Genomic DNA, 27,999 nt, shown 5'->3' on the forward strand with positions numbered 1-27,999 from the left:
GTAAGAACTACCAACATCAAAACATTAATGCGTGCAGCATTAAAACAACATTAATGCGTGCAGCATCAAAACAACATTAATGCGTGCAGCATCAAAACATTAATGTTGTTTTGATGTTGGTAGTTCTTACGGATTTTGGCGCTTGAGGTTCCAGCGGAATAATAATAACTATGAACAGTTTCTAAAGTTGTGATTTACTTTCAGCAACCACATCTAATGAATAGCCTACTGCTGGCTACTACATAAAGTACGGGCGCGTGGATTTACAGGCCACCCAAAAGGGCGTGGTAAAGACATGTAGCCTAGCCCAACCTGACCGTTTGGATGGGATGAGAAAGCATACCCTCTAGGCCTACGTGCAGTCAATATCCGTAATAATAACACGTGCAACATTTGAAATCATGTCAGCATCTCCAAATTTGCTGTTAGCCGACACCACAATATTAATGTATTAGAAAGGAAACAAAAGACTTGACGACATCACATAAAGTGACCAATGTCCCTCACTTGAATATTGAAAAAAAAATCTTATTTTCAATATCCAATGCTATTTTCACAGGAATCCTCAACAAATATTCGTTTGACATCGCTTGATAATATTTATTTGAAATAGACATAGCTAAATTCCTGTATTTGGCCTACATTACAGCAGGTGCACCACCGGAAAAAGCAGCGTTTGATATTCGCCTCTGGTCGTGTTGCGTCAACAACCTGCCGAGAGCTTGGAGGCGGCGCTGGTCCACGGTCGGCGACTCTCCGTCACAGACAGAAATGCCATTACAACAGCATCAATATCCCCACCCGAAGTTCGCATGTTATTCACACATGGACCCGCATAACGACAATGATTTCAAGCCACATTTGACCACAAACTATCAAGGGATTGCGCCAAGGCTGTTGCTGTCTATTTGGTGGTGACATCGTTTGTTGCTTTCTGGTGGGGAGCAGCATCTGGAATATTGTAGGTAGGTCGCATGACTGGGCGAGGATTTCTATAGTAGAAAATGACGTTGGTTTATGATGCCAGTAGCCAAGGCCTATCTTTGGTGTGGTCGGCGCGGATATATTTGGGATTAAAAGGAGAAAGATCTAGCTCGTCCGTGCTTCAATGAATGGGCCAGCAGCCTGCTACAGACTAGAATTGGCGCTCAACACGCATTTTTTATGTTACATTGTATCCAAGCATTCTGTCCATGGCATTTCCGACAGTGGAACCCTCTGTTTATATTAGGCTATAGCGCCCTATCTAGGATGTGTAAATATCAATACAGTGTATCGTAGTAGCCTATGTGAAATAGCAATAGGGCTAGGCATATAAGGCAGACATAGCATCATCATTATCATCCAGTCGTCTCGGCTTCTCCCTGATCCCTGATGCGAGCATTCGGGACCACAGCTGCGCTATCTGATCGAGTTATTTCTCAAATTAAATGCATTGGATTGAATTTTCACTGTCCTTCGTATTGGATAAACGGGTCGCCTCAAGAACACATTTAGATTGAGTTTGAACGTAACAGGGACGGTGATTCAATTAGCCTGTATGTTTCAAGTAGGGCCTACAGACGAAAATGTTGAATCACGTGCACCCTATAGCCTACTGACACTGGCCTGTAATGGAATGTGGAAATTGATGGGATTCGTATTCTCAGTATGAATAATGAATAAAATGTGTTTATGAATAAGTAAGTATGAAATATTAAATATAATATATTTACAAATATGTTTTATTGTTTCCATTTGAGATAGGCCTAACATGTGCTAGTCAATAGGATAAGGCTTATAACATACTAATAATAGCTTACTTATCACCATATAGGCCTACATTGTTATGTTGTATATATATACAGTATATATGGTTGTATACACAGTATATATGGTTTTGGGTGTCTTTAGGGCCTAAATTATCTTTGTTTTGGTGTCAGAGCAACACCACATTTGTCCATTGCTGGGCATACTGTAGGCTCTCATTAAGTTTACAAGGCATCTGATGCTGTTTGCTGCTATCAAAGCCCCATTTATTCCAAAGTGAAATGGCTGTGCGGTATTGCTATCTCCTCCTAGCAGTATTAACACCCCTGATCTAACACACCTGATTCAGCTAATCAAGGTCCCCATGAGCAGCTGATGAGTGGAATCAGGTGTGTTAGAACAGGGCTGGAACAAAAGCCTGAACACCCAGTAGCTCTCCAGGAGAGGGCTGGCCATCCCTGGTCTAGGGTGTGGTTCGAGTGTTTTTGATACCACATGTAGCATCTTGGCCGCTCTCAGTTTCACATCCCTTGGCACCAGTACCAAAGCGCCCTGTGACATATCAGATCTGACTTCTACCCAGGGGGCTTTGGGCTTACCTTCACCACAGCCCTAGCTACAGTACCGTTTCCTGTTGGTGACATTGAACCAGTGCAAAGGGCACACAGACAGTAGTTATTGATCATGCTCACCGAATTATTAATTATGGTGTCATTTAAAAATAGTAATGTTTCCACCCAAGCATGTCTGCCATTGATTTTTCAATGATACCAATACCACCGCCCTTTCTCATGTCATTTCCTGTGAATCAGCATCCTGCATAGCATTTTGGGAATGTTTTGTGAGCCAGTGAAGTCAAATAACAGGTCAATCAATTGGTGTCCTGCTCCCTCATAAATACATAGCTAGCTAGGCCTACAGTGTGCTGATAGATGTACAATGTATATTGACAGAAAAAGCATTGAAATAAGCAATTTATTGTTTGTTGGTTGAGTGGATGAAGTGCTCTGAAATGCTCTAGCCATCATTGAACTGTATTTGCTGATGTAGCGGTATCTACAAGGCTTGGCAGTGTGCAGCACTGTGTGTGTTACCACCAAAACAATGGAACAATAAATGTAAACAATCAATATGTGCCACAAAATGTCTGTGTAATGGAGAGATCTGTCCAATATATCCCTTTTATGATGGCAAAAAGTTGAAACATATTTTAAGGGACAATTGGTCTGTGGACCGATGGTTATGGCCACCTCCCTGAATGTATACCGTACTGTACATTCCACGTGTCCTACTCTGACTTACTGTATTTGTCCCCTGTGTGTCCCAGGATGCAAAGGGGTTTCCCAGGGGGCCTGTAAAGATGAGCGTGACATCATGGTTCCTGGTCAGCAGCTCTGGCACACGCCACCGCCTCCCACGGGAGATGATCTTTGTGGGCCGGGAGGACTGTGAACTCATGCTGCAGGTAGGTGATGTGACCCTGCCCTAAACTGAAGACCTTAAAGGCTTGATGTTTATGCTACTCTAATCAAATGCATACTTTTATCCTCAGGCACTGATAACTAGAGAGAACATTGTCTGCTGGTATTGTATTCTCTGTAGTCCTCTTCTTCATGAGGAAGAGGAGAGCTCTGTGTGTAAAACATGGTGACTACTAAGATCATTCAGAGATGATGTCTGTGGCTGAAGTAGAGCAGGGCAGTAGATAAAGCTTCTGGTAGTTGTGCCCATTGAACAGTGAGTAGTCCACCCAGTCAGACAACCCTCTTCAGCCCTCCTCAGCCACTGTCTCTTTCCTCTGTGTAGCATGAAAGACAACAAATTGCTCAAAAGTCAGAAGATGTCTCTAGCTATCCTCCCTCAGAATGCATGCTCAGTTATTATCCCATCATGTCAAAGTTTGCTGTCTGGAGGAAAAACAGTCTTTGACCTGTGCGTGTGTTTGTATAGTGCAGTAGCATAGACCAGTGTTTCTCGATCCATTTCATTTGCAAGCCCATGTTTTATCATAATTATTCATCAAAAGATCTGTCAGCAGTATTTTGTGGAGGGGGCACTGACTGGACCAGGCAAAGATTACCCCCCTATTCTCCCTCGTAAGGCAGGATGCTAGATACTCTAGTACGTGCAGTATTGTCAGTGGAGGAGAAGAGAGAGTGTAGAGTGACACACAGCGTTTGATTTACATTTTAGCTGCCTGTAATGGGCAGGAGTCACAGGGGGTATGTTTGTAAATTAATTGTATCAAGCTATGTAGTCTATTCATTCCTTCTTGATAAATAAATAAAACAAAAATGTTTGTTTGCTAGATACTAGCCATCTAGCAATTTTATGAAGATGGATTTAGCTAGCTAGATAGATAGGTTCCCAATCTCCCAGCCTCATAATTAGCTACCAAGCCATTTCAGGCTGTAGCTTGACAAGTAGCTTGTCTAACTATCTGGCAAGGTTGCTAGACTTTAGAAAAGGAAGTAATTACTAAATGTACTAAATAAGACTCACATTCATTTCAATCTTTGAACACGATTTTAGCAGAGAAGCATATTTAGTTTCTTTAAAAAAACAACCACCAGTCAGGTGGATACAGACTGATCAAGAGGTATGCTTAGATATGCAGAAAAAGACTTGATTTAAATGTAATCAGGCACCTTATGATAATATGTTATTTGTGTATTAATTATGATGCTATGATATGTGTCTGTATTGATGATGTGTGTTATGATCACATGCACTGTGTTGTAATTTGGATGTAATATCCTAGTCATGTTAGTGTAAAATATTGAGATGTGGGATTTACAAAACTCAGATTGACACCCTCATTAAAATGAAATGTAAACAGGCAACGAGGTATGCTTAACGAACCTAGGCAGAAAATGTATATATATATATATTTTTTACATAGAATTCGGCATAATGATTATCTCAGTAGATTGCAGAAAAAAGCTGTTTAAAGTTCTTGAAAAAAAATTTAATTCTCCAAATTCACCCAGGATTCATACCCCATGATTTATTCAACATGTTGTTGTGTTATAGCCTGAATTAAAAATGGATTACATTTATTTTGATCTCACCCATCTACTCACAATACCCCATAATGACAAAGTGAAATCATGTCTTTAGAAATTTTAGCAAATGTATTGAAAATGAAATACGGAAATATCTCATTTACATATGTTGTCACGACTTCCATCGAAGTCGGCTCCTCTCCTTGTTCGGGTGGAGTTCGGCGATCGAAGTCATCGGCTTTCTATTTCACGTCCTGACCAGTAATAGGGGTTATTTGTTATTATAGTTTGGTCAGGACGTGGCAGGGGGTGTTTGTTTCATGTGGTTTGGGCTATGTATTTAGGTAGAGGGGTATTTGTTTTATATGGTTCGGGGTGTGTGTGTATGTAGAGGGGTGTTGGATTTATGTGCACCGGGGTTTTTGGTTTATGTTCTTGTTTTGTATTCTAGGGTTTCTATGTTGTGTATTTCTTTGTTGGCCTGGTGTGGCTCTCAATCAGGAACAGCTGTACATCGTTGTTTCTGATTGAGAGTCATACTTAGGGAGCCTGTTTTCCACCTGTCCCTTTGTGGGAGATTGTTTTTGCTGTGTGCTGCTGTGTATAGCCTGCGAAACTGTTGTTCTTTGTTTATTGTTTTTCATGTTCACCTATAAATAAAATGATGATGAGCACGCAACCCGCTGCGTCTTGGTCTAATCCCTTCGACTACCGTGACATTCTAGCCATCGCCGCTCCATTTCTCATATTCTATTGGTTTTGTCTTGTTCCATTACGCACCTGATTTTCATTCCATAATTACCGCATGTATTTAGTCCTCTGTTCCCCTCCATGTCTTTGTGTGTAATTGTTTGTTTTGTATTGTGGATATTGTCAGGCGCTTTACTTTTGCTATGTTCCGTGTTTTTGGCACGTTATTGTTTTTATGTGCTGTCATTATTGGAACGGAATTAAAGTGCGCCTGTTCACTAGACTCTGCTCTCCTGCACCTGACTTCGCCTCCCGTACACACCCTTGACATCTGTACAGTTGAAGTCCGAAGTTTACATACACCTTAGCCAAATACATTTAAACTCCGTTTTTCACAATTCCTGACATTTATTTCTAGTAAAAAATCCCTATCTTAGGTCAGTTAGGATCACCACTTTATTTTAAGAATGTTAAATGTCAATAATAGTAGAGTGACTTATTTCAGTTTTTATTTCTTTCATCACATTCCCAGTGGGTCGGAAGTTTACATACACTCAATTAGTATTTGGTAGCATTACCTTTAAATTGTTTAACTTGGGTCAAACATTTCGGGTAGCCTTCCACACGCTTCCCACAATAAGTTGGGTGAATTTTGTCCCATTCCTCCTGACAGAGCTGTTGTAACTGAGTCAGGTTTGTAGGCCTCCTTGGTCGCACACGCTTTTTCAGTTCTGCCCACAAATGTTCAATGGGATTGAGGTCAGGGCGTTGTGATGGCCTCTCCAATACCTTGACTTTGTTGTCCTTAAGCCATCTTGCCACAACTTTGGAAGTATGCTTGGGGTCATTGTCCATTTGGAAGACCCATTTGCGAGCAAGCTTTAACTTCCTGACTGATGTCTTGAGATTTTGCTTCAATGTATCCACACAATTTTCCTGCCTCATGATGCCATCTATTTTGTGAAGTGCACCAGTCCCTCCTGCAGCAAAGCACCCCACAACATGATGCTGCCACCCCGTGCTTCAGGGTTGGGATGGTGTTCTTCAGCTTGCAAGCATCCCCCGTTTTCCTCCAAACATAACGATGGTCATTATGGCCAAACAGTTCTATTTTTGTTTCATCAGACCAGCGGACATTTCTCCAAAAAATATGATCTTTGTCCCCATGTGCAGTTACAAACCGTAGTCTGGCTTTTTTATGGCGGTTTTGGAGCAGTGGCTTCTTCCTTGCTGAGCAGCCTTTCAGGTTATGTCGATATAGGACTCGTTTTACTGTGGATATAGATACTTTTGTACCTGTTTCCTCCAGCATCTTCACAAGGTCCTTTGCTGTTGTTCTGGGATTGATTTGCACTTTTTGCGCCAAAGTACGTTCATCACTAGGAGACAGAACGCGTCTCCTTCCTGAGTGGTATGACGGCTGCGTGGTCCCAGGGTGTATATACTTGCGTACTATTGTTTGTACAGATGAACGTGGTACCTCCAGGCGTTTGAAAATTGCTCCCAAGGAGGAACCAGACTTGTGGAGGTCTACAATTTTTTAGCTTAGTCTTAGCTGATTTCTTTTGATTTTCCCATGATGTCAAGCAAAGAGGCACTGAGTTTGAAGGTAGGCCTTGAAATACATCCACAGGTACACCTCCAATTGACTCAAATGATGTCAATTAGCCTATCAGAAGCATCTAAAGCCATGACATCATTTTCTGGAATTTTCCAAGCTGTTTAAAGGCACAGTCAACTTAGTGTATGTAAACTTCTGACCCACTGGAATTGTGATACAGTGAATTATAAGTGAAATAATCTGTCTGTAAACAATTGTTGGAAAAATGACTTGTGTCATGAACGAAGTAGATGTCCTAACCGGCTTGCCGAAACTATAGTTTGTTAACAAGAAATTTGTGGAATGGTTGAAAAACAAGTTTTAATGACTCCAACCTAAGTGTATGTAAACTTCCGACTTCAACTGTATTTACATCCCTGAGTCAATACTTTGTAGAAACAACTTTGGCAGCGATTACAGCTCTTTCTCGGAAAGTTTCTAAGAGCTTTCCACACCTGGATTATGCAACATTTGCCCATTATTCTTTTCAAAATTCTTCAAGCTCTGTCAAATTGTTTGTTGATCATCGCTAGACAACCATTTGTAGGCCTTGCCATAGTATTTCAAGTAGATTTAAGTCAAAACTGTAACTCGGCCACTGTCTTCTTGGTAAGCATTTCCAGTGTAGATTTGACCTTGTGTTTCAAGTTATTGTCCTGGTGAAAGGTGCATTAATCTCCCAGTGATGATTCCTCTAGAATTTTTCTTAGCTCCATTCCATTTCTTTTTTATCCTGAAAAACTCCCCAGTCCTTAACGATTACAAGCATACCCATAACATGATGCTGCCACCGCTATGCGTGAAAATATGAAGAGTGGTGCTCAGTAATGTGTTGTATTGGATTTGCCCCAAACATAACACTTTTTATTCAAGACAAAAAACGAATTTCTTAGCCACATTTTATTCAGTATTACTTTAGATATATGTTTTGGAATATTTTTATTCTGTACAGTATTGTGGAGTAACTACAATGATAGGAGAAAACTATCACAGCCATTAAACTCTGTAACTATTTTAAAGTCACCATTGGCCTCATGGTGAAATCCCTGAACGGTTGCTTTCCTTCCTCTTCGGCGACTGAGTTAGGATGGACGCCTGTATCTTTGTTGTGACTGGGTTTATTGATACAGCATCCAAAGTCTAATTAATCACTTCACCATGCTCAAAGAGATATTCAATGTCTGCTTTAAAAAAAAATGTATCTACCAATAGGTTTTCATACCCTACATTACTCATCTCATATGTATATACTGTACGCCATTCCATCTACTGCATCTTGCCATCTTGATGTAATGTATCACTAGCCACTTTAAACAATGCCACTTCATATAATGTTTTCATACCCTACATTACTCATCTCATATGTATATACTGTACTCTATACCATCTACTGCATCTTGCCTATGCCGTTCGGCCATCACTCATTTATATATTTTTATGTACATATTCTTATTCATTCCTTTACACTTGTGTGTATAAGGTTGTTGTTGTGAAATTGTTAGGTTCTATTACTTGTTAGATATTACTGCATGGTCGGAACTAGAAGCACAAGAATTTCGCTACACTTGCATTAACACCTGCTAACCATGTGTATGTGACAAATAAATTTGATTTGATTTGAGGTGCCATTCTTGCGAGGCATTGGAAAACCTCCCTTGTCTTTGTGGCTGAATCTATTTTTTGAAATTCACTGCTCGACTAAGGGACCTTACCGTTAATTGTATGTGTGGGTCCATGCAACTTATGTGACTTGTTAAAACTGCAATATGCAGAACTCTCTCTGCCATTTCCTGCTAAAATTCTATTAGTTCGCCTAATTTCAGTTTATGTGACTAAACAAACAATGTAGAATACAGTGTAGAGAATCATTGTACCATCTAAACCACTGTAAAAAAATCCTTTCAATAACCTAAAATATTGTATTTTCAGCTGTTTTTTAAGCTGGTGTACAAAACCGAAAGTAAAAGATGGAAAAACAAAACTTAAGAATAGGAAGCATAGAAATAGCAAATAGAACAGATCTACAGCTTCTTAAACTTGCTTTCAATGAGACTGACAAATCTATAACTCACGTCTATGTGAATTTGGTAGGGTCGCCCAAAAAGTTACATATTGCAGCCTTAAGCTAATTTTACCTCCTGAACATATTTCAAAATTGCCATAACAAAGGGGTTGAATACTTATTGACTCAAGACATTTCAGCTTTTCATTTTGAATAAATGTTAATACATTTCAAAAACCACAATTCCACTTTGACATTATGGGGTATTGTGTGTAGGCCAGTGATAAAAAAAAAACTCAATTTAATCCATTTTAAATTCAGGCTGTAACCAAACACAATTTTGAAAAAGAAAAGGGGTGTGAATACTTTCTGAAGGCCCTCTAAAATGATGGGTGCATGGGCTGTGTTATGGTAAAACCTTTTTTAGAACAATCTGATTGACTACCATACTGTAGGAAGGGGCAGCAAGAAGGGGAAATGGGCATCAAGCGTCACAGAAATCAGGAAGCAGATGCCTCTCAACAAAGGGATATTGGGATGTTTAATGAGATGGTGTACTGTATGTCGAAATTGGTTGTAGTCCGGTTAGGGCTAGTGCTCTGTCTGTCGGCTGGGGATCACTACCTTATTGATATGTGGGTGGAACAGTAACAGTGTGATTTACATACTGCTATTTATAGCCAGATTGATGTTCCATTTCACTGCATAGCTCAGACAACTGTACTGTGAAAGACACGACTGGACTTTGAAATAGACGCTTTTCTTATTGGCTTTTCTATTATATGTGTCAGGCTTTTTGTCAGTCAAAGCCTCAGCCCTGGATTTTCCAAAAATCAACCCCTGGATTTCAATACAAAAGATACACTCTGGTTTGCTACTAGAGGAAGACACCTTTAGAAAGATTAACCAGTCATCCAGTTGTCAACAAAAGTCTTGAACCAGAACTGCAGTGAAAAAGAGGCCATTAGAGCACAGTATATATATATATATAGTCCCTGGCAGTTGCCGTGGCACCAGTTTGGAGATCCCGACGATGCAGAGCTGTCAGCCCTGCAGCTTCCTCTGATCTGGCCAGCCGTTGCCTATAGCAACAGCTGAGGTGGACTTTTTCCTCACACGGCGAATGGTGGGCCTGTTGCTATCCCAGTATAACATTGTGTTATAGAACTAATGCTTCCTCACCTGCTCTTTGTATCTAAACCCAGTTTGTATTGTGAAAAATTGCACTTAAAGTCTCCTCATCCTCCTGGACCCCTCTGTAGCGGAGAAAGGCCTTCTCTTCCCTATGTTGTGTGTAATTTACACCCCCTCCATATTGTTGGCCACAGATAATAGGCCTTTGTCCTACCTACCGAGGCACAGCAGTGTCTGTGACTGAGGCCAGCACTATTCATCATCCCCCTTTTTGTTTAGAGGTGAAAGCTACCTCATACATCTGGCAACAAGGATGGAATTGTGTAGCTCAAAACACTGTTTTGTATATATGACACACTGGTGCAGCTACACCATTTTATTTAACTGGATTATTTGTCATGATTTTATAAATCATTCAAATCAGATACAATGTTTGTTGAAAAAGGTACTGTTTTATTTAATTTTTATTTTATTTAACTAAGCAAGTCAGTTAAGAACAAATTCTTATTTACAATGACGGCCTACACCGGCCAAACCCAGACGACGCTGGGCCAATTGTGCGCCACCCTATGGGACTACCAATCACGGGCGGTTGTGATACAGTTTTAAGAGACTGCTATTGTGGACCCTTAGCCATTTTAGTGCCATGACTGCCATATAGTATTTAGTTCAGTCTTATGGGGCCCCCATCTGAGGTGGATCATGACTACCATCCATTGTCTATTGTATCAGGCTTCAGTGTCACTAAGTCTTTCATCACTATGTGTTTAACAGTGATTTTTGCAACTAACCCAGCAACTTGGCTAGGCAGAATGCTTCAGGTCACAGTCCGAAGCTCTCTGGATACTTGTCTGGAGGATGACTCCTGTCATGAGGTGGTTGAGTTTGTCGCTGACCCATTTCACTTCCTGGAAGAGACCCCATTGTAGCATTTCCCTTTTCCTTCCACTGTCTAGGCTTATCACGCATCATAGTAGGGATATCTTTTTCAACTGACATGGCCCACTGTTTAGTACTGTACTCATGAACTTGGTTTGTTGGTGGGAAATGTATTGACAAACACTGCTCTTTATGATTGACCATCAAGACAAAGCTTGCCATTGCATTAGTGCACACTGCACAGCCCGGCACCTCCTAGGGTCTGACCTTTGTTGTTCACATTCAGTTGGCGTGTGAGTCCGTATAATGGAGGGATGGAGGGAGGGATGAATAAAGACATGCATTTCAACAGAAAGTCCTGTGATGAGAGAGATCGCTGTATGGCTGGCCCTGTTTGAAGTGTCATGCTGGAGTAGGTAAATAGGAGAGAGAGAGCTCAGTCGCTGGTAATCACCGGTTTTCATTATGAGGACGTTCTGTTCAGGCATAATAGTTAGTAGGAGGATGTGAATGTAGAGTATATTTTGCTCATCATTCATACAATTCACCAAACGCCACGAGATACCATTCATTATCTACATGTAAATCAAATCATCGTTTATTTGTCGGGTACACAGATTAGCTGATGTTAAAGCGGGTGCAGCGAAATGCTAATGTGTCTAACAGTGCAATACTATTACAAAAATACAAATACAAAAAAGAAATGAAGAAATAATCAGAACCAGCCATGTCTAGTGAGTCATCCTCCAGTTGACTTACCTCTGTAGAGGCCTATTGGCCATGCATCTCTCACATTCTTGAGACAAAGACACAGAACGCGACAAGGCTTTTAGATAGTACGCTATAATTGAATTATTTATCTTTAAATGGGGATATGGTTGCGAGAGTACTCTAACTCTGCATAGTCAAGTCTCACAAACAAAATAAAACACGTGTGGTGAAATGGATGCCACGTGGCTTAGTTTGATGAGGCGTGTTATGGTGAACTGTATTGAATGAAGTCTTTCCCTCACATGTAGTTGAGCTACATAGCTTCTTGGCCCAAGTTTGCACTTGGTTCAGTTCCACTGGTTCCAATAGGGACTGAATCAAGTGCAGAATAAGTATTGTACATATGCACCTGTTCCCATAAACTTCCAAGCATGAGAGTATTGAGTATCATACACAGTATTGACATGTTGCTTACTCCATATGAGTAATGGAGATACTGCTGAGTAGTAAAAATAGTCTTGCAAATTGTATCACTGCAGAAGTAAATGTGAGGAATTCCAGTCACGGTCCTATATATGTAATAATGGTACTTATTCATGTAGTTTTGCATTATTTGAAAATAGATTATAATTGTAGGGCACAGGTGAAGTAAACCTACTCTTTAAGTAACCATCCATGGTTCTCTCTTTTCTCTTTCAGTCTCGAAGTGTGGACAAGCAGCATGCCGTCATCAACTACAACCCTGCTACAAACGAGCACCTGGTCAAAGACCTGGGCAGCCTCAATGGAGTGAGTACCCACGGGAGGGAGGGGCAGGGAAACGTTTAAGTCGTTTTACTTTCTGTCTTTGGTACAAAGACTATACACAAAGACAGAATTATATCAAACAGGCCCTAGATGTTTCAGTATTCTATTAAGTAGTTCTAAGCCTGGCATCATAGATAACCAGCTTAAGCAAGCACTTAATGGCACTTATCTCTTCTACGTATGTAAGTTAATGCTAGCTAAAAGAAGCAGGGTTAAGCTCTGTCCTATGAAGATAGTTTCTGTTTTGCTGTCCGCTGAAACGTAGGCTACTGTGCAGTAATAATGTCAATGCTGTGTCTTTACTTGTTATGATTACATACATGCAACATGACAACTGCGGTCCAAAAGTGCTGCTGAGGCCATTTTACTGAACAGTCAAGAAAATATCTTCCTTTAAAATGGTAAAGGCCTCGAGATTAGTGCTGTGAGATGGGAAATATTTGGTTCGGAGCAGGAGGCTAGCTGTTAGATATTTCAGAGAGCCGTTTGTTTTGCTGCTGATGCAGACTTCCCTCCGTAGTAGGCGGAAACATTCCAAGTAGCTTCCACTGATCGATCATGTCAAACTAACACTGCGCTACAGTTAGGCTAAGGGCCTGTATCTAATTGTCTGTAACTACCTGGGGCGGCAGGTAGCCTAGTGGTTCGAGCGTTGGGCCCGTAACCGAAAGGTTGCTGGTTTGAATACCCGAGCCAACAAGGTGAAAAATGTGTTGATGTGACCTTGAGCAAGGCACTTCCCCCGAATTTGCTCCAGGGGTGCTGTACTACTATGACTGACCCTGTAAAACAACCTATTTCACTGCACCCATCTGGTGTATGTGACAATAAAAAAGATCTAGCATTTTTTAGTTCAGGGCCTGTATGTTGTGCATCATTACATCTCCAGTTGTTTTCTCTTTCTATGTGGTCCAGTGGGCTTTGCCACTAGGTTGCCCTGGCCTTAACCAAACAGTCACTCTTCTGTACTGGACTGAAATACCACTGACATTCTTGCTCGTGTGTTGATTGTTGAAGGTGGATGAGTGGTGCACAGTGTCTATCCAGGTACCTCATGGAGACTGTTGTCTTCATTCAATATCTCCAGTTTACAGTAACCAACTATGTTGTGTTCCCCTCTAGACCTTTGTGAATGACCTGAGGATCCCAGACCAAACCTACATCACCCTCAAACTGTCTGATGTCATTCGCTTCGGATATGATATCCTTTTTCTCACTCATGTCATAAATGCATAATTCTTGTGCCGTGTATGCATAATAACCCATATAAACATCAGCGTTGGCATTTCATTGAAGTGTTTGTCTGTGATGTGATTGGCTATTGCCTTAACCTAGTATTTACATTCCCATGTGTACATCCTGGAAAGGAGCCAACACAAAGTCCCAGAGGAGGCACTCAAGGTCAGCTTTCTATGCTAATGCTAACATCAACTATAATAAAACACTAAACCCTAACCTGGACTAGCTTTTCAGACAGTTCTAGTCTACCATCAATTCACTTTACTCTCTTTGGCATCTTTAGTGTGTTCTTTTTTGTGAGTTGTGTTGTGCCTCCTACTGTTTCAGCACGAGAAATACACCAGCCAGCTGCAGATGGGTCTGAAGGCCTCAGAAGGGAAGATGGCTGAGCACCTGGATGACAAGTCCAAGCTAGAGAAGACAGAAAGGAAATCTCAGTCTCAAGGTAAGTGATAGTGAAGGCTTCAAACCTGTTTAAATGCTATTCCACCATATATTCCCTCAGTATATTTTTTTCTCTCAACAAAGCTCATCGCGTACTGGGGTGGGGGTCTAGATACATGTAGTGCTCATATTGATATACCTGTTTGGATAGCTACATGCTTTGATATTATCTTTGAGCTCATGACAACTCTGGGAATTAGGACATCATGCTACGTTAAACATGACCTTGCTTGCTTTCTCTTCATCATGCCACTGCTTAATGACACAGCTGTTTAACTTGGCAGAATATCCTAGATTGAATAGGTTTGATCATTCTGCTTATCAATTGTGACTCAATAATACCTGGAATGGTATGGTGTGTGAGGATCTTGAGTATTTTAGCCCTGCTTTGCTCCTCTAAAGAAAAGAAAAACATCCCTGTCCTTTGACTATGATGTCAGCATCAGCTCAACCTCTTTCAGTCAGAACATGTTCCCCTCCCCCTCTTTGTCACCCCTCCCTCACTCGCCCTCCATCCCGCTCTCTGCCACCCTCTCACCCTCTGGCGGCTGCATTTGGTCACATAACGTCTCCATGGTGACAGCTGCAGCACCCGTAGTCACAGTTCAGCACTTACGGCCTGTTTGATTTTTGCTCTATGTTACTCTATGTTATTCACACTGGTATACCCCTGTCAAGCTCTCTGCCAGAGGGTCATTTCATCCAAGAAGCCATAAACATTACCTATTGACTAATGGACGCTGATTCAACAGCTTTATCAGGATAGGCTGCGTTGTGCCCTCTCCTGCTGATGTGTTGTCCCTGAAAAACAGTTTGCTTGCCCTGCGATGCTGTGATGACATACATATAAATCACTGGAATACAGCTGAATCCACACTCAAATCAACGCAGAGTTAATCTCCTTGTTTACTGCAGCCTCTGTGCTCAGATAAAACCCTGAATAAACACTGCCTAAAGGACTTCCACTGGATGGGTTGGACACACTGGTTGAAATACTGTGTCATAAATAACACGCCTTATGCTTGTCTGATGTTAGCACTTGTCTTGATTAGCATCAAAAGGTATAAAAAGAAACCCTGAGTGGAAACATGGGTTGAATGATGATAGGTTATGTGAAATAAATCTGATACTGAAGAAAGAATGCTAAATAAATCTGATACTGAAGAAAGAATGGGTCCATAGGTTGTGATATCTAACATACTTTATCTTCATTTGGGTTTGCTACCAGTGCTCCCATAGTATCTAGCTTAGAGATGGATTCTATCATTTTCCTGCAGTCTGGTGATTTGATGTATTCTAGTGGGGTAAAGACAAACCTTGAATATTCTTCCTCTAAACTCCCAGTGGACCAATAGTAGATGGATGACTGCTGCAGTTCCGAAATAATTACTCCTCTCTCATTTGGCTGTGTGTGTGTGTGTGTGTGGTGTGTGTGTGTGTGTGTGTGTGTGTGTGTGTGTGTGTGTGTGTGTGTGTGTGTGTGTGTGTGTGTGTGTGTGTGTGTGTGTGTGTGTGTGTGTGTGTGTGTGTGTGTGTGTAATGTGTGTGTGTAATGTGTGTGCTTGCATACGTACGTGTGTGCGTGCGTGTTTGTGTGATTCCGTGCATGTTCAGAGGCTCCAACCTCCCGACCCACCCCATTGTATGGCCAGCCCTCGTGGTGGGGGGAGGAGGATGCAGCCAGCAAAGGACAGCACAGTGAGGGACACAGGCCAGAGGAGGGTCACCCAGGTCAGTCCCACGTTACTAGAGGTCCTTTCTCTCAAATACTCTTAAAACTTTGTCAATTTCAAGTGAAAATGTTTCCAGTTCCTTTTTAGGGAATAGAGATTAACAAAACATGGTTTGTGGTTGTCCTTTAATTTGCTTGTTGGTGCTAATTGGTTCTTTATCCGTTTCCAGAGATTCCAAAAGAAGGTTCAGGCTTAGATCCAGAGGTGAATGGCTCCCTGTTAGAGTACAGAGACAATCAGGGCAAGTCCATCTTCTCCTACCACCGGGAGCCTAGCTACTTTGAGATCCCTACCAAAGAGTTCCAGCTGCATCCCAAGTCCCTGGGGGCAGAGCTCCATGAGATCCCCACCAAGGACACAGACACGCCCTCTGCCCAAGCCCCTCCCACCCCCACCACACCCAGTCCCCCTGTGGTGCAGAGCCACGCCTCCTTCACCATAGAGTTTGATGACTGCACGCCAGGCAAGATCAAGATCAAGGACCACGTGACCAAGTTCTCCTCGCGCCAGAGGAAGCAGCAGCAGCAGGCGTCCGGGAAAACTCTGGCCACCACACCCACTGAGGTGATGTCAGCTGAGTGCAAGGTGGTAGATTGGTTGGTGCACAGTGATGTCAGAATGATGAGGAGACGTCCCACGTGTGAGGATGTTTACAGTGTCAAGAGTGACCAGGCCGTCAACATCAAGAGCCTCAAAGGTCAGAGGGGTACTTTTAGATAAATCTTTTATAGAAATCTGTAAGGGGTTGTTTATTTGTTTCCTGTCCCTTATTTGCTGTTTGAATGGTTCTGTTTCTAGGACACCACCATGACGATGGGACCCAGAGTGATTCTGAGGACCCGGTCTTAGGGAAAGGGAAGCGAAGCAAGTCACACCACCGGGTCCAGTCGCAACATTCGATTCAGTCAAAGCTTTCCCTGTCTGAGCTGTCAGAACCGTCACAACAGACACTGCTGTCATACCAATTAGTCAAGTCACAACAGACACAGCAGACAGTCCAGTCACACCAATTGATCCAGTCCGAGCAGTCAGTTATGTCAGTCCAGTCACACCAGACAGTCCTGTCAGTTCCGTTGCAGCAGTCAGTTTCGTCACAAAGGTTACTTCAGCCTCAGCCTCAGTTTTCGCCTCCCAAACTGACCCCAGTTTCTCCTGTGGCCCCTGAGAGGCCCCTGTCTCAAAGCCCGCCTGAGGCTCGCTCCCCCACCATGGGTCCCTCTAAGCCCGGCCCCCAGGAGCCCCTTACCCAGCAAGCATTCATCATAGAGTTCTTCGACGACAACCCGCGCAAGAAACGCTCGCAATCCTTCACGGCCAATCCTGCCCACGCAGACTCTTACTCCGCCCTCAAGGCCAAGCTGGAGCGGAGGAAGGGTGGGGAGAGGCCAAACTCCATGCACGGCCACATCCCTCCCACCCAGCAGGTGACTGTTCCTCTGAAGGGCCACGGCGGGTCCCAGAGGTCTAGCTCCCTGAAGAGGGAGAAAACGGAGGAGCCCCTGAGTGGAGGCAGTGCCTCCTCTTCCTCCGGTTCTGGGCCTTCCTCTCGCACCTCCTCTGGCATCACCATCAAGCCATTTGGCAGTGTGGGGAAGAAGACCAAGCTAGCCCAGGAGTTTGCAGCAGAGTTCCTGATGAAAGATACAGTCCACAGAGCCTTGTCTCCCACCAGGGATAAGACGTCTCCTCCTCCCATGTCCGCTCCCCCGGTGATGGTGATGTCACCCTCTCGCACCCGCATTCCGCCCCCCTTAGACCCCCCTTCCTCCGTCTCCTATCCCTCCACCCCCTTGCAACCCACTGCGCCACGTTCCTACTCTCCAACTCCTGCCTCTCATTCCCCAGTCCTAGCCATCTCCCACCCCCCCTCCCTCAGCCCTGTCCAGACTGCCTCCCCAGCCCACTCCTTGCCCCCTCCGATGCCCCTGGGTCTGGGGGTGCGTGGGGTGGACCCTAAAGCCTCCAGGGTGGTGAGAAACGAGGAAGAGGACAGTCTGAGTGATGCCGGCACATACACTATCGAAACAGAGTCCCAGGACAAAGAGGTGGAGGAGGCACGCAACATGATCGACCAGGTGAGATTGTAGTAGCCAGATGTTACTCATTCTCCATTTTTAAAGTCTCTGCCACCACCATTACTTTTTTTTGGTTGATGGTGGACCTTTTCACATTTCGCTTTTCAACTGTTTGGATTCTGACGTTAAATGCTACGATTCTAACAAGTGGTATAATTCTACAATAAACCATATAATGCCTTGATGACAATACCTTGACGGACGCATGCTTCGAACATCCTTCCCCTACCCAGTACCCCCTCCCAACCCAGCCTTCCTTCTTCCCCTTGCAAAGCCCCATTGTCCAATCTCTTCTCCTACCTACTTCATGCATGCTCTGTCCCTCCCTGACAGGTGTTTGGGGTCCTCGACTCACCAGAGTACAGTGGTGCCGGAGTGTATAGACCCATCATTAATGATGGCAAGGACGAGCTGGCAATGCTTCGGCCTAGTGACGATAGCAGTGTGGATCAAATGGCAGCAGTTTCTATGCATGGCTTTAACCCAGCCACCCTCAGTGGGGCCCCATCAGGCCCCATCCAGGTAACATCACCGTCCTACGCTACTGGAGAAATAAGGGATCTAATACATTTGCATGTTCCACCCCAAACCTATGCACGTTTATTATTTGTCCTTCCTTGATACTCCCTTTGGCTTCTACAGTGCCTCTCATTACAATGTAAGGATTGTCGTTGGAAGGAGATTGAAATTATAGTTATCCTTCAACGTTGTGCTCTGTATAGTTGTATGCAACCCCTTATAGTTTCCTCCACTGTTTCAGGTGCAGTCTGCTAACAATGCAGCACAGGAGGAGGGGCCTAAGTGGGTTTCTCGCTGGGCCAGTCTGGCAGACAGCTATGCAGAACCGGGCTCTACTCCACCTCAAGGGGAATTTGCAGAGGGAGGTGAGATATCTGCAACCACTGACCTCTCTGCTCAGAACTTATGTGACAAAACAGAAAAAAAACAGAATTAAAATGTTTCTCTTTCCTAGATGTGCAGTTGATACCGAGCCACAGCGTGGATAACTCTGAGTTAGAGGGTAGCCAGAGTTGTAGGACCAGGAGGCTGCTTCCCCAGGTTCCACCTGCAGACAGAGACAAGCCAGAGAGCCTCACCCCCAGCATCCTGATCTACCCCGGCCCAGAACCCACCCTGGAGAGGAGTAGTGGTACGCCCCGGCATCAGGACAACACCCAGAGTCTTTGTGTCCAGGACGATGTAGACCCAGACAGCCTGAGTGACGCCAGCCGCTCTGACGATGGCTCTGTGCTGGAGAGGACCAGGAAGAGCCAGGGGAGGAAGAGTGGAGCTACCTCGCCCGGGGACACTGGACCTCAGTATAAGGGTCAAGATAAGCTGTCTCCGACTCAGTCTACCAAGTCCACCTCCTTTTACATTGGGTCTGAGGATGGCAGCTCAGGCAAGCTGGACCTGGCCCGAAGCCCTATTCTTTCTCAGGGGCCTGAGAGGGGGCGAGACACTCCTGCCAAAACCTCCCCCACCACCGTCCTCATCAGGCACCTGAGCAGCCACGAGCCCCGGAGGTCGGGCGTAAAGCCTAACAACTCAGCCCCCAACCTCCACTCCCAGCAGGACAAAGACTCTAAAGACCCCAGTAAAGACATCCTGGGGTCCTCCTCGTTCGTCAGGCAGGAGAGTTTCACCAAGGAGCGACCCAGTGATGATGTCCAGATCAAGAGGCTCCCACACATCTCCAGTCACCCCACCTTGAGGGACATGGAGCAGAGAGAGACGGCCCAGGACCCACAGCCCTTCCTCAGGGAAGAAGCAGACGCCGTTCTCTCCTCTCTGGAGGTCACGTTCCCTTCCTCAGGCTCCGGACGCAGCTCTAAGAGAGGAGGCTCCTCCAGTCACATGGACGACTCTCTGTCTGGGGAATCAGATGTGGATACAGCCAGCACCGTCAGCCTGGTCAGCAACAAGAACACCCCTGTTACCACAGGCCCTAAGAAGAGGATGACCGTCAGTGGCTTCCAGAAGGAGAGATCTTCCTCCGGTCAATCTGTCCAGGGGAAGGGCCACCGCCAGCCCACGGCCCGCGAGCGTCTGTCAGAGAAACGCCGCAGCCACGCGGCAGCCAGTGATAACTCCAGCAGCAAGGCCGAGCAGGCCAAGCGCTTCCAGATGCGGCGTAGCGCGGGGAACCGCGGCTCCCTGGACCTATCAGAGGGCCAGCAGGGTTCTGGTCAGCACTGGCCTGACACTGCCTCTGACCATGACACCGGTCCCCGCCCCACCAGCCGTAACAAGAAGCTTATAGCTCCCCTACAGAAAGAGGACAATGGGAAGACCGCCAAGAGTGCAGCACAGCAGGCACTGATCCGCTCCAACAGCCTGTCAGCACCAAGGCCCACCCGGGCATCCATGCTGCGCAGGGCACGTCTGGGAGAGACTTCTGACAACGAGGGAACTGAGACAGACCGGGGGTCCCAGAACTCAGACCACATTGGTGCCTCCAGCAAGGTGTCTGCTGATGGGAAGAAGCTCCTCTCCAGACTGGACATCTTGGCCATGCCCAGGAAGCGAACAGGCTCCTTCACTACGCCTAGTGACAACGAGTCCTCCACCACGACCCCTACAACCCGGCCTGGCTTCTCCAACCGGAGTGCAGAATCAACTGGGCCTATCAGGAAAACATCAGTGGGTGAAACAGGGGCCAAGCAGGGGGCCACAAGAGGGGCCGGAGCCCCCGTGAAGCAGCTCCTCACCCGCACACGCTCCAGCGGGGCTAAATACTCCAGCACAACCAGTGAGTATTATTGTCACAGTTACCATCAAGTAACTTGCTCAAAGCACTGCCGAGAACACATTTTTTTATCCTGAACTGTAAATCATGATTTAAAGGTAATATACTCTATCATCAGATTATTGAAACAGAGCCTGACACTGAGTTGAAGTGACCTTTTCCACCCTTCATAATGAATGTGACTCAGTGTCCTTGGTGAGATGCATGCAGGTATGCTGTATTGTGCCTTGTCCTGTAGGAGCTCAGTGTAGTCGCTACGAATCAGTGTGATGATGCCCTCTGCTGCCTGCTGCCGTTTCCATAGAAACACCGCTCCTGACCGTACATCATCACACAGCTATTTTTTGATGTGCATGTAAATTATTGTTAAACAGATTTGGACCCATATTATGCATACAGTGCATTCTGAAAGTATTCAGACCCCTTCAATTTTTCCACATTTTGTTACTTATAGCCTTATCCTAAAATGGATTCAATTGTTTTTTTCCTCATTCTACACACAATACCTCATAATGCCATTTACTAAAAATAGAAAACAGAAATACCTTATTCACATAAGTATGAATGTCCTAAGAAATATATAAATAATTAATATATATATATATATATATAAATATTAGGACGACGAGCAATGTCGGAGTGGCATTGACTAAAATACAGTAGAATAGAATACAGTACATATGAAATGAGTAAAGCAGTATGTAAACATTATTAAAGTGACTAGTGATTCCATGTCTATGTATATAGGGCAGCACCCTCTAAGGTGCAGTGTTGAGTAACCGGGTGGTAGCTCTGAGACAGGATTGTGTCGGGCACAGATCTGGGGAAGGGTAGCAAAACTTTTCTGCAGCATTGAAGGTCCCCAAGAACACAGTGGCCTCCATCATTCTTAAATGGAAGAAGTTTGGAACCACCAAGACTCTTCCTATAATTGGCCGCCCGGCCAAACTGGGCAATCGGAGGATAAGGGCCTTGGTCAGGGAGGTGACCAAGAACCCGAAGGTCACTCTGACAGAGCTCCAGAGTTCCTCTGTGGAGATGGTAGAACCTTCCAGAAGGACAACCATCTCTGCAGCACTCCACCAATCAGGCTCTTATGGCATAGCGGCCAGACAGAAGCCACTCCTCAGTAAAAGGCACGACAGCCCGCTTGGAGTTTGCCCAAAGGCACCTAAAGGACTCTGACACCATGAGAAACAAGATTCTCTGGTCTGATGAAAACAACATTGAACTCTTTGGCCAGAATGCCAAGCTTCACATATGGAGGAAACCTGGCATCATCCCTACGTTGAAGCATGGTGGTGGCAGCATCATGCTGTGGGGATGTTTTTCAGTGGCAGGGACTGGGAGACTAGTCAGGATCGAGGGAAAAATGAGCAGAGCAAAGTACAGAGAGATCCTGGATGAAAACCTGCTCCAGAGCACTCAGGTCCTCAGACTGGGGTGAAGGTTCACCTTCCAACAGGACAACGACCCTAAGCGCACAGCCAAGACAACAAAGGAGTGGCTTCAGGACAAGTCTCTGATTGTCCTTGAGTGGCCCAGCCAGAGCCCGGACTTGAACCCAATCGAACATCTCTGGAGTGATCTGAAAATAGCTGTGCAGTGACGCTCCCCATCCAACCTGACAGAGCTTGAGAGGATCTACAGAGAAGAAATGGTAGAAACTCCCCAAATACAGGTGTGCCAAGCTTGTAGCGTCATACCCAAGAAGACTCAAGGTTGTAATCACTGCCAAAGGTGCTTCAACAAAGTACTGAGTAAAGGGTCTGAATACTTTTCGAATGCACTGTAGATGGTGTATTACATCAGTATCAATATTGTGGAGTAATCCCAAAGGTCTGGCAATGAATAATGTTGTTAATGTGAATGACTAGTCTACTGTTAGGATCTTCCTATCTGAGAATTTATTTAGAGTGTACTATGTTTTTAGGATTATTTCTGGGAGGAATAATCCTGTAATTTAATGAGGTTGGTCAAATGAACCGTGCTGTTTTCTGGCAGGTTCCCGTCGAAGGCAGAAAGGTTCAGACTACACCTCCACATCTGAGGAGGAATATGAGGCCAGCTCTGGAACCCCCAAACACAAACGCTCCTCCCACACGTCTGCTGCCACACAGACCCCCCGGGCTCAGAAGGAGAAGGCTGCAGTAGCAGCAGTCGCTCGGTCCAAGTCCGGCTCACTGGAGACTGAGGAGGACGAAGTCCAGAATGAGACTGACCACTACCAGAACTGGACCACACACAGTGCCGAGATAGCAAAGTAGGTTGACATAATGGCACTAACTATGGGTTGACTGTGTATCACCTGAAACCACCTACTGAGCCTCATGATTGAAAGCTGTGGAACATGCGTTCTGTACGTATGTATTTTTAAAATGGTCGTGACTTGTGTTTGTGTCTTCCCAGGCTCAGTCAGGACTTGGCCAAGGACCTTGCCATTCTGGCCCGTGAGATCCATGAAGTGGCGGGGGACGGGGACTCCCAGAGTTCCTCTGGAATGGGCACAAACCCCTCCCCCAGCTCTGCACCCAACACACCCGGGCCCGCCTCCACCATCCCCATCTCTAGCCGGGAAGAGGTGTGCCCGCCCACTACCCATAATGCACTTCAAATATGCCCTTCTGGCTTGCACCTCACATTATTTCCATCCTGTTGTAATGTTCCAATGCATAATACAATGGCACTGCAGCCTGTGGGATTATTCTGTACAGGCTCAGTGACAAGTGCAAAGGATCCCTTATCATGTCTTAGATTCTCATGAGCATGTCTCTGTTCTCTACTGTACAGAGGCCATATACATCTTTGCGAGGGGTCCTCCCATCTCAGGTGCATACCTCAGATACATTAGACAGTCTCTCTCTCTGTCTCTCATTGTCCTGCAACGGTTTCGATTTCTATCCCTTCACCTCCCTGCTCCCACACAAGTCATGCTATCATCACTAATCCAAACACTGGTATTTTGTTGGATTGTCAAGCTACAGATTCTTATATTTTATGACACTGGGATGTTCTATGTTTCTAAGGACCTTTTATGGTGACAGCTTTTCAGGACCATAAAACCTGCCTGCCACTGTCTCACTACAGACTTTCACTGCAACTCTCACTGTAACAGGCCCATTTTCACGTTTCACTAATGTAACTTTGTTCCGGCTTGTATCCCAGCAAAACTAAAATTCACTGCTCACAGTTCAACTGCTCTCACCCCTGCATGCTGCCGTGGAGCATGTGATCACAAAGCACTAGTCACACTGGTTGATTTTTCTCTAGGACAGTAAAACAAAGATATTCTTACTTCTTATTCTCGCTGTGCCCTTGAAGTACAGTAGAAGGCCTTGAGGCACTGACTCCCTCAGTAGTCATAGTCATGTCAGTTGTTCAGAAAGTGCGGACCATGCACTGATTCTATTCTCTTTCCAGCTGGTCCAACATATCCCTGAAGCCAGCTTAAACTACCAGAAGGTTCTACTATCGCCAGGTTCTACCGCTGTCATGGACCTGGATCCTAACATGAATGACCAAGACCCAAGCTCTAAGCCACGGTGGAACCGTGAAGAGGTCACTTTCCTGTTAACACTTGTTTGTCCCTTTTAGAATAGTACTTTCACTACCTATCAATGATTTGGAAACCTAGGAATATAACAATTATAACGAAGCTGGCTCATGCATAAACAAACTGGCACTCAGGCTACACAAAAGGATCTGTTGCAGTTAGTTTTGGTCTGCTGGGAATTAGACTAAAGTATATTTAGGCGGGTGAAACTACTTTGGGAATACTTGAGGGTTTGACGTCCGCCATTTTCTCCCTCCAGGTGATTTTGGACAATCTGATGTTGAACCCTGTTTCTCAGCTCTCTCAGGCCATTCGGGAGAACACAGAACAGCTGGCTGAGAAAATGAAGTAAGGGAACTTGATGTACCTCAGAGCTCTTACCTTGTGTTTCTGTTAAATAGAAAAGAGCTAATCCATTATTTCATCTCTGCTTGGCTCAGTTAGATTATACTTAGTATTTTTTCTGTCAGGGTTTTATTCCACAACAAGACTGAGGCCTGGGAGGAGATTGAAGCGAAGATCAATGCTGAAAACGAAGTACCCATCCTGAAAACATCAAATAAGGTACAACATTTGTAGCCAGCCACACATCTTACATTGGTAGACATTTTGGTGTAAAACTGAGGTCATCATATATGGGAAAATGTTTAATTGTCATCGTTTTAATTTTACTCTCACAGGAAATCTCCTCCATCCTGAACGAGCTGAGAAGAGTACAGAAGCAACTAGAAAGTAAGAGTTACACATGGCTCGTTTTTTGTTTTGTTATAATCTTCCTAAAAATGGATTGGGAGTGTAATGTTGAATTGCATGTCCTGAACGGCCTCATATCTGCATTACAGAACATCTAAATAAAGCTGAAAGCATATGATCCAGTTGGCCAATAAAATTGAATAGAACACTGAATGTTACTTTGGTTCTGTAGTGATCAACAGCATTGTGGAACCCGGTGGAACTGGCATTGGGAAACCTAAGGTGGCAGCGGTGGCTGCTGCTACTTCTGCAGGACAGGCCACCAGGTCCCCCTTACGGCAGAAGAAAGCCCCAAGTAAGCCCACTGGGCCTGGGGACAGACAGCGTGGTGCCAGCCCCTCTACCAGCCCCACCACCTCCAAACACAACACCAACGAAAGCACCAAGAGGTCCACTCGAGGACACAAAGGGGCAAACGTTGTGGCCTGATCAGTGATCCCAGGGTTCTGTAGCATTTCCTGATGGTTATAATATAAAACCATCATGACACAGTATACTGTACATGGGTTTTGACTGGTAAAGGTGTAACTGAGTACCGCTGTTTAGAATTGCTTCTTCCACATTGCACAAGCTCAACTAAAAGTAGGCAAAGCTGGGTAAAAGAAGTGGTAACTTGTTGCTTGCTTTAATAAGTGGATTGTGGACAAAATAATGTCCATATGCCTTGTCTACTTGTCCTCTACTATGTGCGATGTGTGGTTGCCCAGTACTGTAGGTTTGGCCTAGTCTGGGTAACAGTCTTTTCAGCTAACATGCCGCTCTTAGCCACTCCTGTCATTTGCCAAATGACAGGAGTGGCAAGGAGTGGAATGTAATAGCTGAACAGACAGCAACCAGGCTAGATGTGGCAAGATGACCAAGATAAGACAGGCTACATCCTTGCCCATTCTTTGTTACCATAGTGATGATAATCATATTAAAAACACTACTAGGTGTCCATGAGAACATGTGCTGGACTGCTTCAATAGTATGACAGAATTAGAGAGGCTGTTAGTGGTGTTGTGCTTGTCTTGTAAAATATGATTAATGAAATGTTCCTGAGTGACTGGGACATTTTACTGCTTGACAAAAAGCTACTGCTGAATGAACGGAACACCACTCTTCCTTTTTTTCAAATTGATTGTCTGATAGTGAAAATTCTTAAGATGTGTTCTATATGAATGTTGTGTGTACAGAATGTTAGGATAGTGTATCAGAATGTTTGAGATTCCAAATAAATACAGTATACAATAAACAGCATCAGAGGGAGGGGAAAAACATACTTGGCAAAACATTTTCATATGCTGTCATTTTGAATGAATGAATTTGTTAATTTAGGTCAAACAACTATGAGGTATTATTTAAGTCCTCCATTTGATCATTCTCTACCAAGCTTTGGATGACACTGTATCAATGATGAAGCTTTATGGTTGTGATTTCATGTTATTGGCAGTGGCACTATATTTCTGTCAGGGTAGTCGATAGTATGGTACTGATGTAGCTTCTTCTGGTGTGTCTGAAGGATAGAACGCTTGAGGATTCAAGAGTGAAGCGATTAATTAACCTAGATGCTTCAAATGAGTAAATTGTCCCAAATTGACTGTATCGTAGTGTGCTAGCTTTGTAAAAGGTAGAATGGAGCAGTTCTTTATTGTCCCCTGTATGTGTGTATATCACAGGAGGTTGGTGGCACCTTAATTGGGGAGGACGGGCTCGTGGTAATGGCTGGAGCAGAATCAGTGGAATGGTATTCCATTTGCTCCGTTCCGTTATCATCAGCCGTCCTCCCCTCAGCAGCCTCCACTGGTGTGTGTGCACTAAGAGCTCTTGTGAGTTCTGTATCTGTTGTGTGCTGAGCCAATGTCACAGTTTATTCCCGCCGTCTGCCAAGGCAGCTGGGATAGGTGGGAATGTGTGCGAGGAATGCTGTATAGATGTAAGTTAAAGAATAAGAACTGACAAAAAAAATATTTAAAAAAAATATTTTGTGAAAGTGCATGTGTACCATAATTATGTAGTTTAGTTGGGTTTAGGCTAGTTCACCAAATGTGCACTTTTTCATTGAGATACACCTCATAACCCATGGGTGGAACTGAAAATAAAGCAGTACCTTTAATTAAGCAGTAAAAACAGCAGCAAAAACAAACTCAGTCGATTTTGACGGCAGCGTAGATCTTCCGTATGAACATGATGCTGTGTAAAAGCCGATTAATATATATACTTGTGGCTGAAATTTTGATTTCGCAATGTTTTAACTTTCAAGGGCAGGCTGTTTTAGGGTAGTGCTTATCCGTTTGATTTCTGTCAAGTACTTAAGCCTACAACAGACCATATCTATGCTAAAAGCAAAGCTTTTTTTTAACAATCATTAGTGCCATGGTGTTCACTGACCTTGAAGCCATTGAGAATGTATGGATTTGTCATCTACCCAGAACAGACATCTGACTATCGTGCTGATTGTCACTTCTGCTGCTAAGGGTGATGTCAGCATTGAGCTCCTTGCTTCTAAATGTACATTTTGTTACAATGCATGCAACTCAAGTATAAGCTGTATTAAAAACTTTAAAAAATTACTGCAAAGTGTAAACCAAACTTTATGTGAATATCTGTTGGGTATATGTCAAAAGTTTTTTTTTCTATGACTGAGGTTATGGTCAGACTGAAGGCTACAATGTTGTTTCTAAATTAAACGGTTATGTTCTTCCAGATTTATTTAATTATTTTTGTTGTACTGAATATATTTATAGATGTCATGGACCAGTTTGTTCATCATCATGAACATTGATTTGTACCATCATATAATTTGTAATAAACTGATTTCAGTCATAAATGTATTTTATTCCAGATGTTATATTCAACAAAAAGTTGATGACATACAGAACAATAACACTAGTACA

General features: G+C 44.0%; 1 protein-coding gene across 2 annotated transcripts; it reads left to right on the forward strand.

Moving 5' to 3' along the window:
* Positions 1-588: 588 nt before the first annotated feature.
* On the forward strand, positions 589-27,932 carry LOC106607891 (centrosomal protein of 170 kDa protein B). Of its 2 annotated transcripts, XM_014205365.3 has the most exons (19): positions 589-965; positions 3,077-3,214; positions 12,470-12,559; positions 13,700-13,778; positions 13,920-13,978; positions 14,144-14,261; positions 15,875-15,991; positions 16,163-16,690; positions 16,792-18,068; positions 18,402-18,590; positions 18,829-18,952; positions 19,042-20,820; positions 22,822-23,080; positions 23,227-23,398; positions 24,238-24,375; positions 24,630-24,718; positions 24,841-24,934; positions 25,051-25,102; positions 25,296-27,932. In XM_014205365.3, exons 2-19 carry the CDS (start codon positions 3,110-3,112, stop codon positions 25,550-25,552), a joined length of 5,526 nt encoding a protein of 1,841 aa, XP_014060840.1. In that variant the 5' UTR covers positions 589-965; positions 3,077-3,109; the 3' UTR covers positions 25,553-27,932. The 2 variants fall into 2 exon arrangements, with proteins under 2 accessions (XP_014060840.1, XP_014060841.1); XM_014205366.3 differs by lacking the exon at positions 24,238-24,375.
* The last annotated feature ends 67 nt before the right edge of the window (positions 27,933-27,999 follow it).

The sequence above is a fragment of the Salmo salar genome, chromosome 06 (assembly GCF_965601325.2).
Source record: "Salmo salar chromosome 06, fSalSal1, whole genome shotgun sequence".
Classification (NCBI taxonomy): domain Eukaryota; kingdom Metazoa; phylum Chordata; class Actinopteri; order Salmoniformes; family Salmonidae; genus Salmo; species Salmo salar.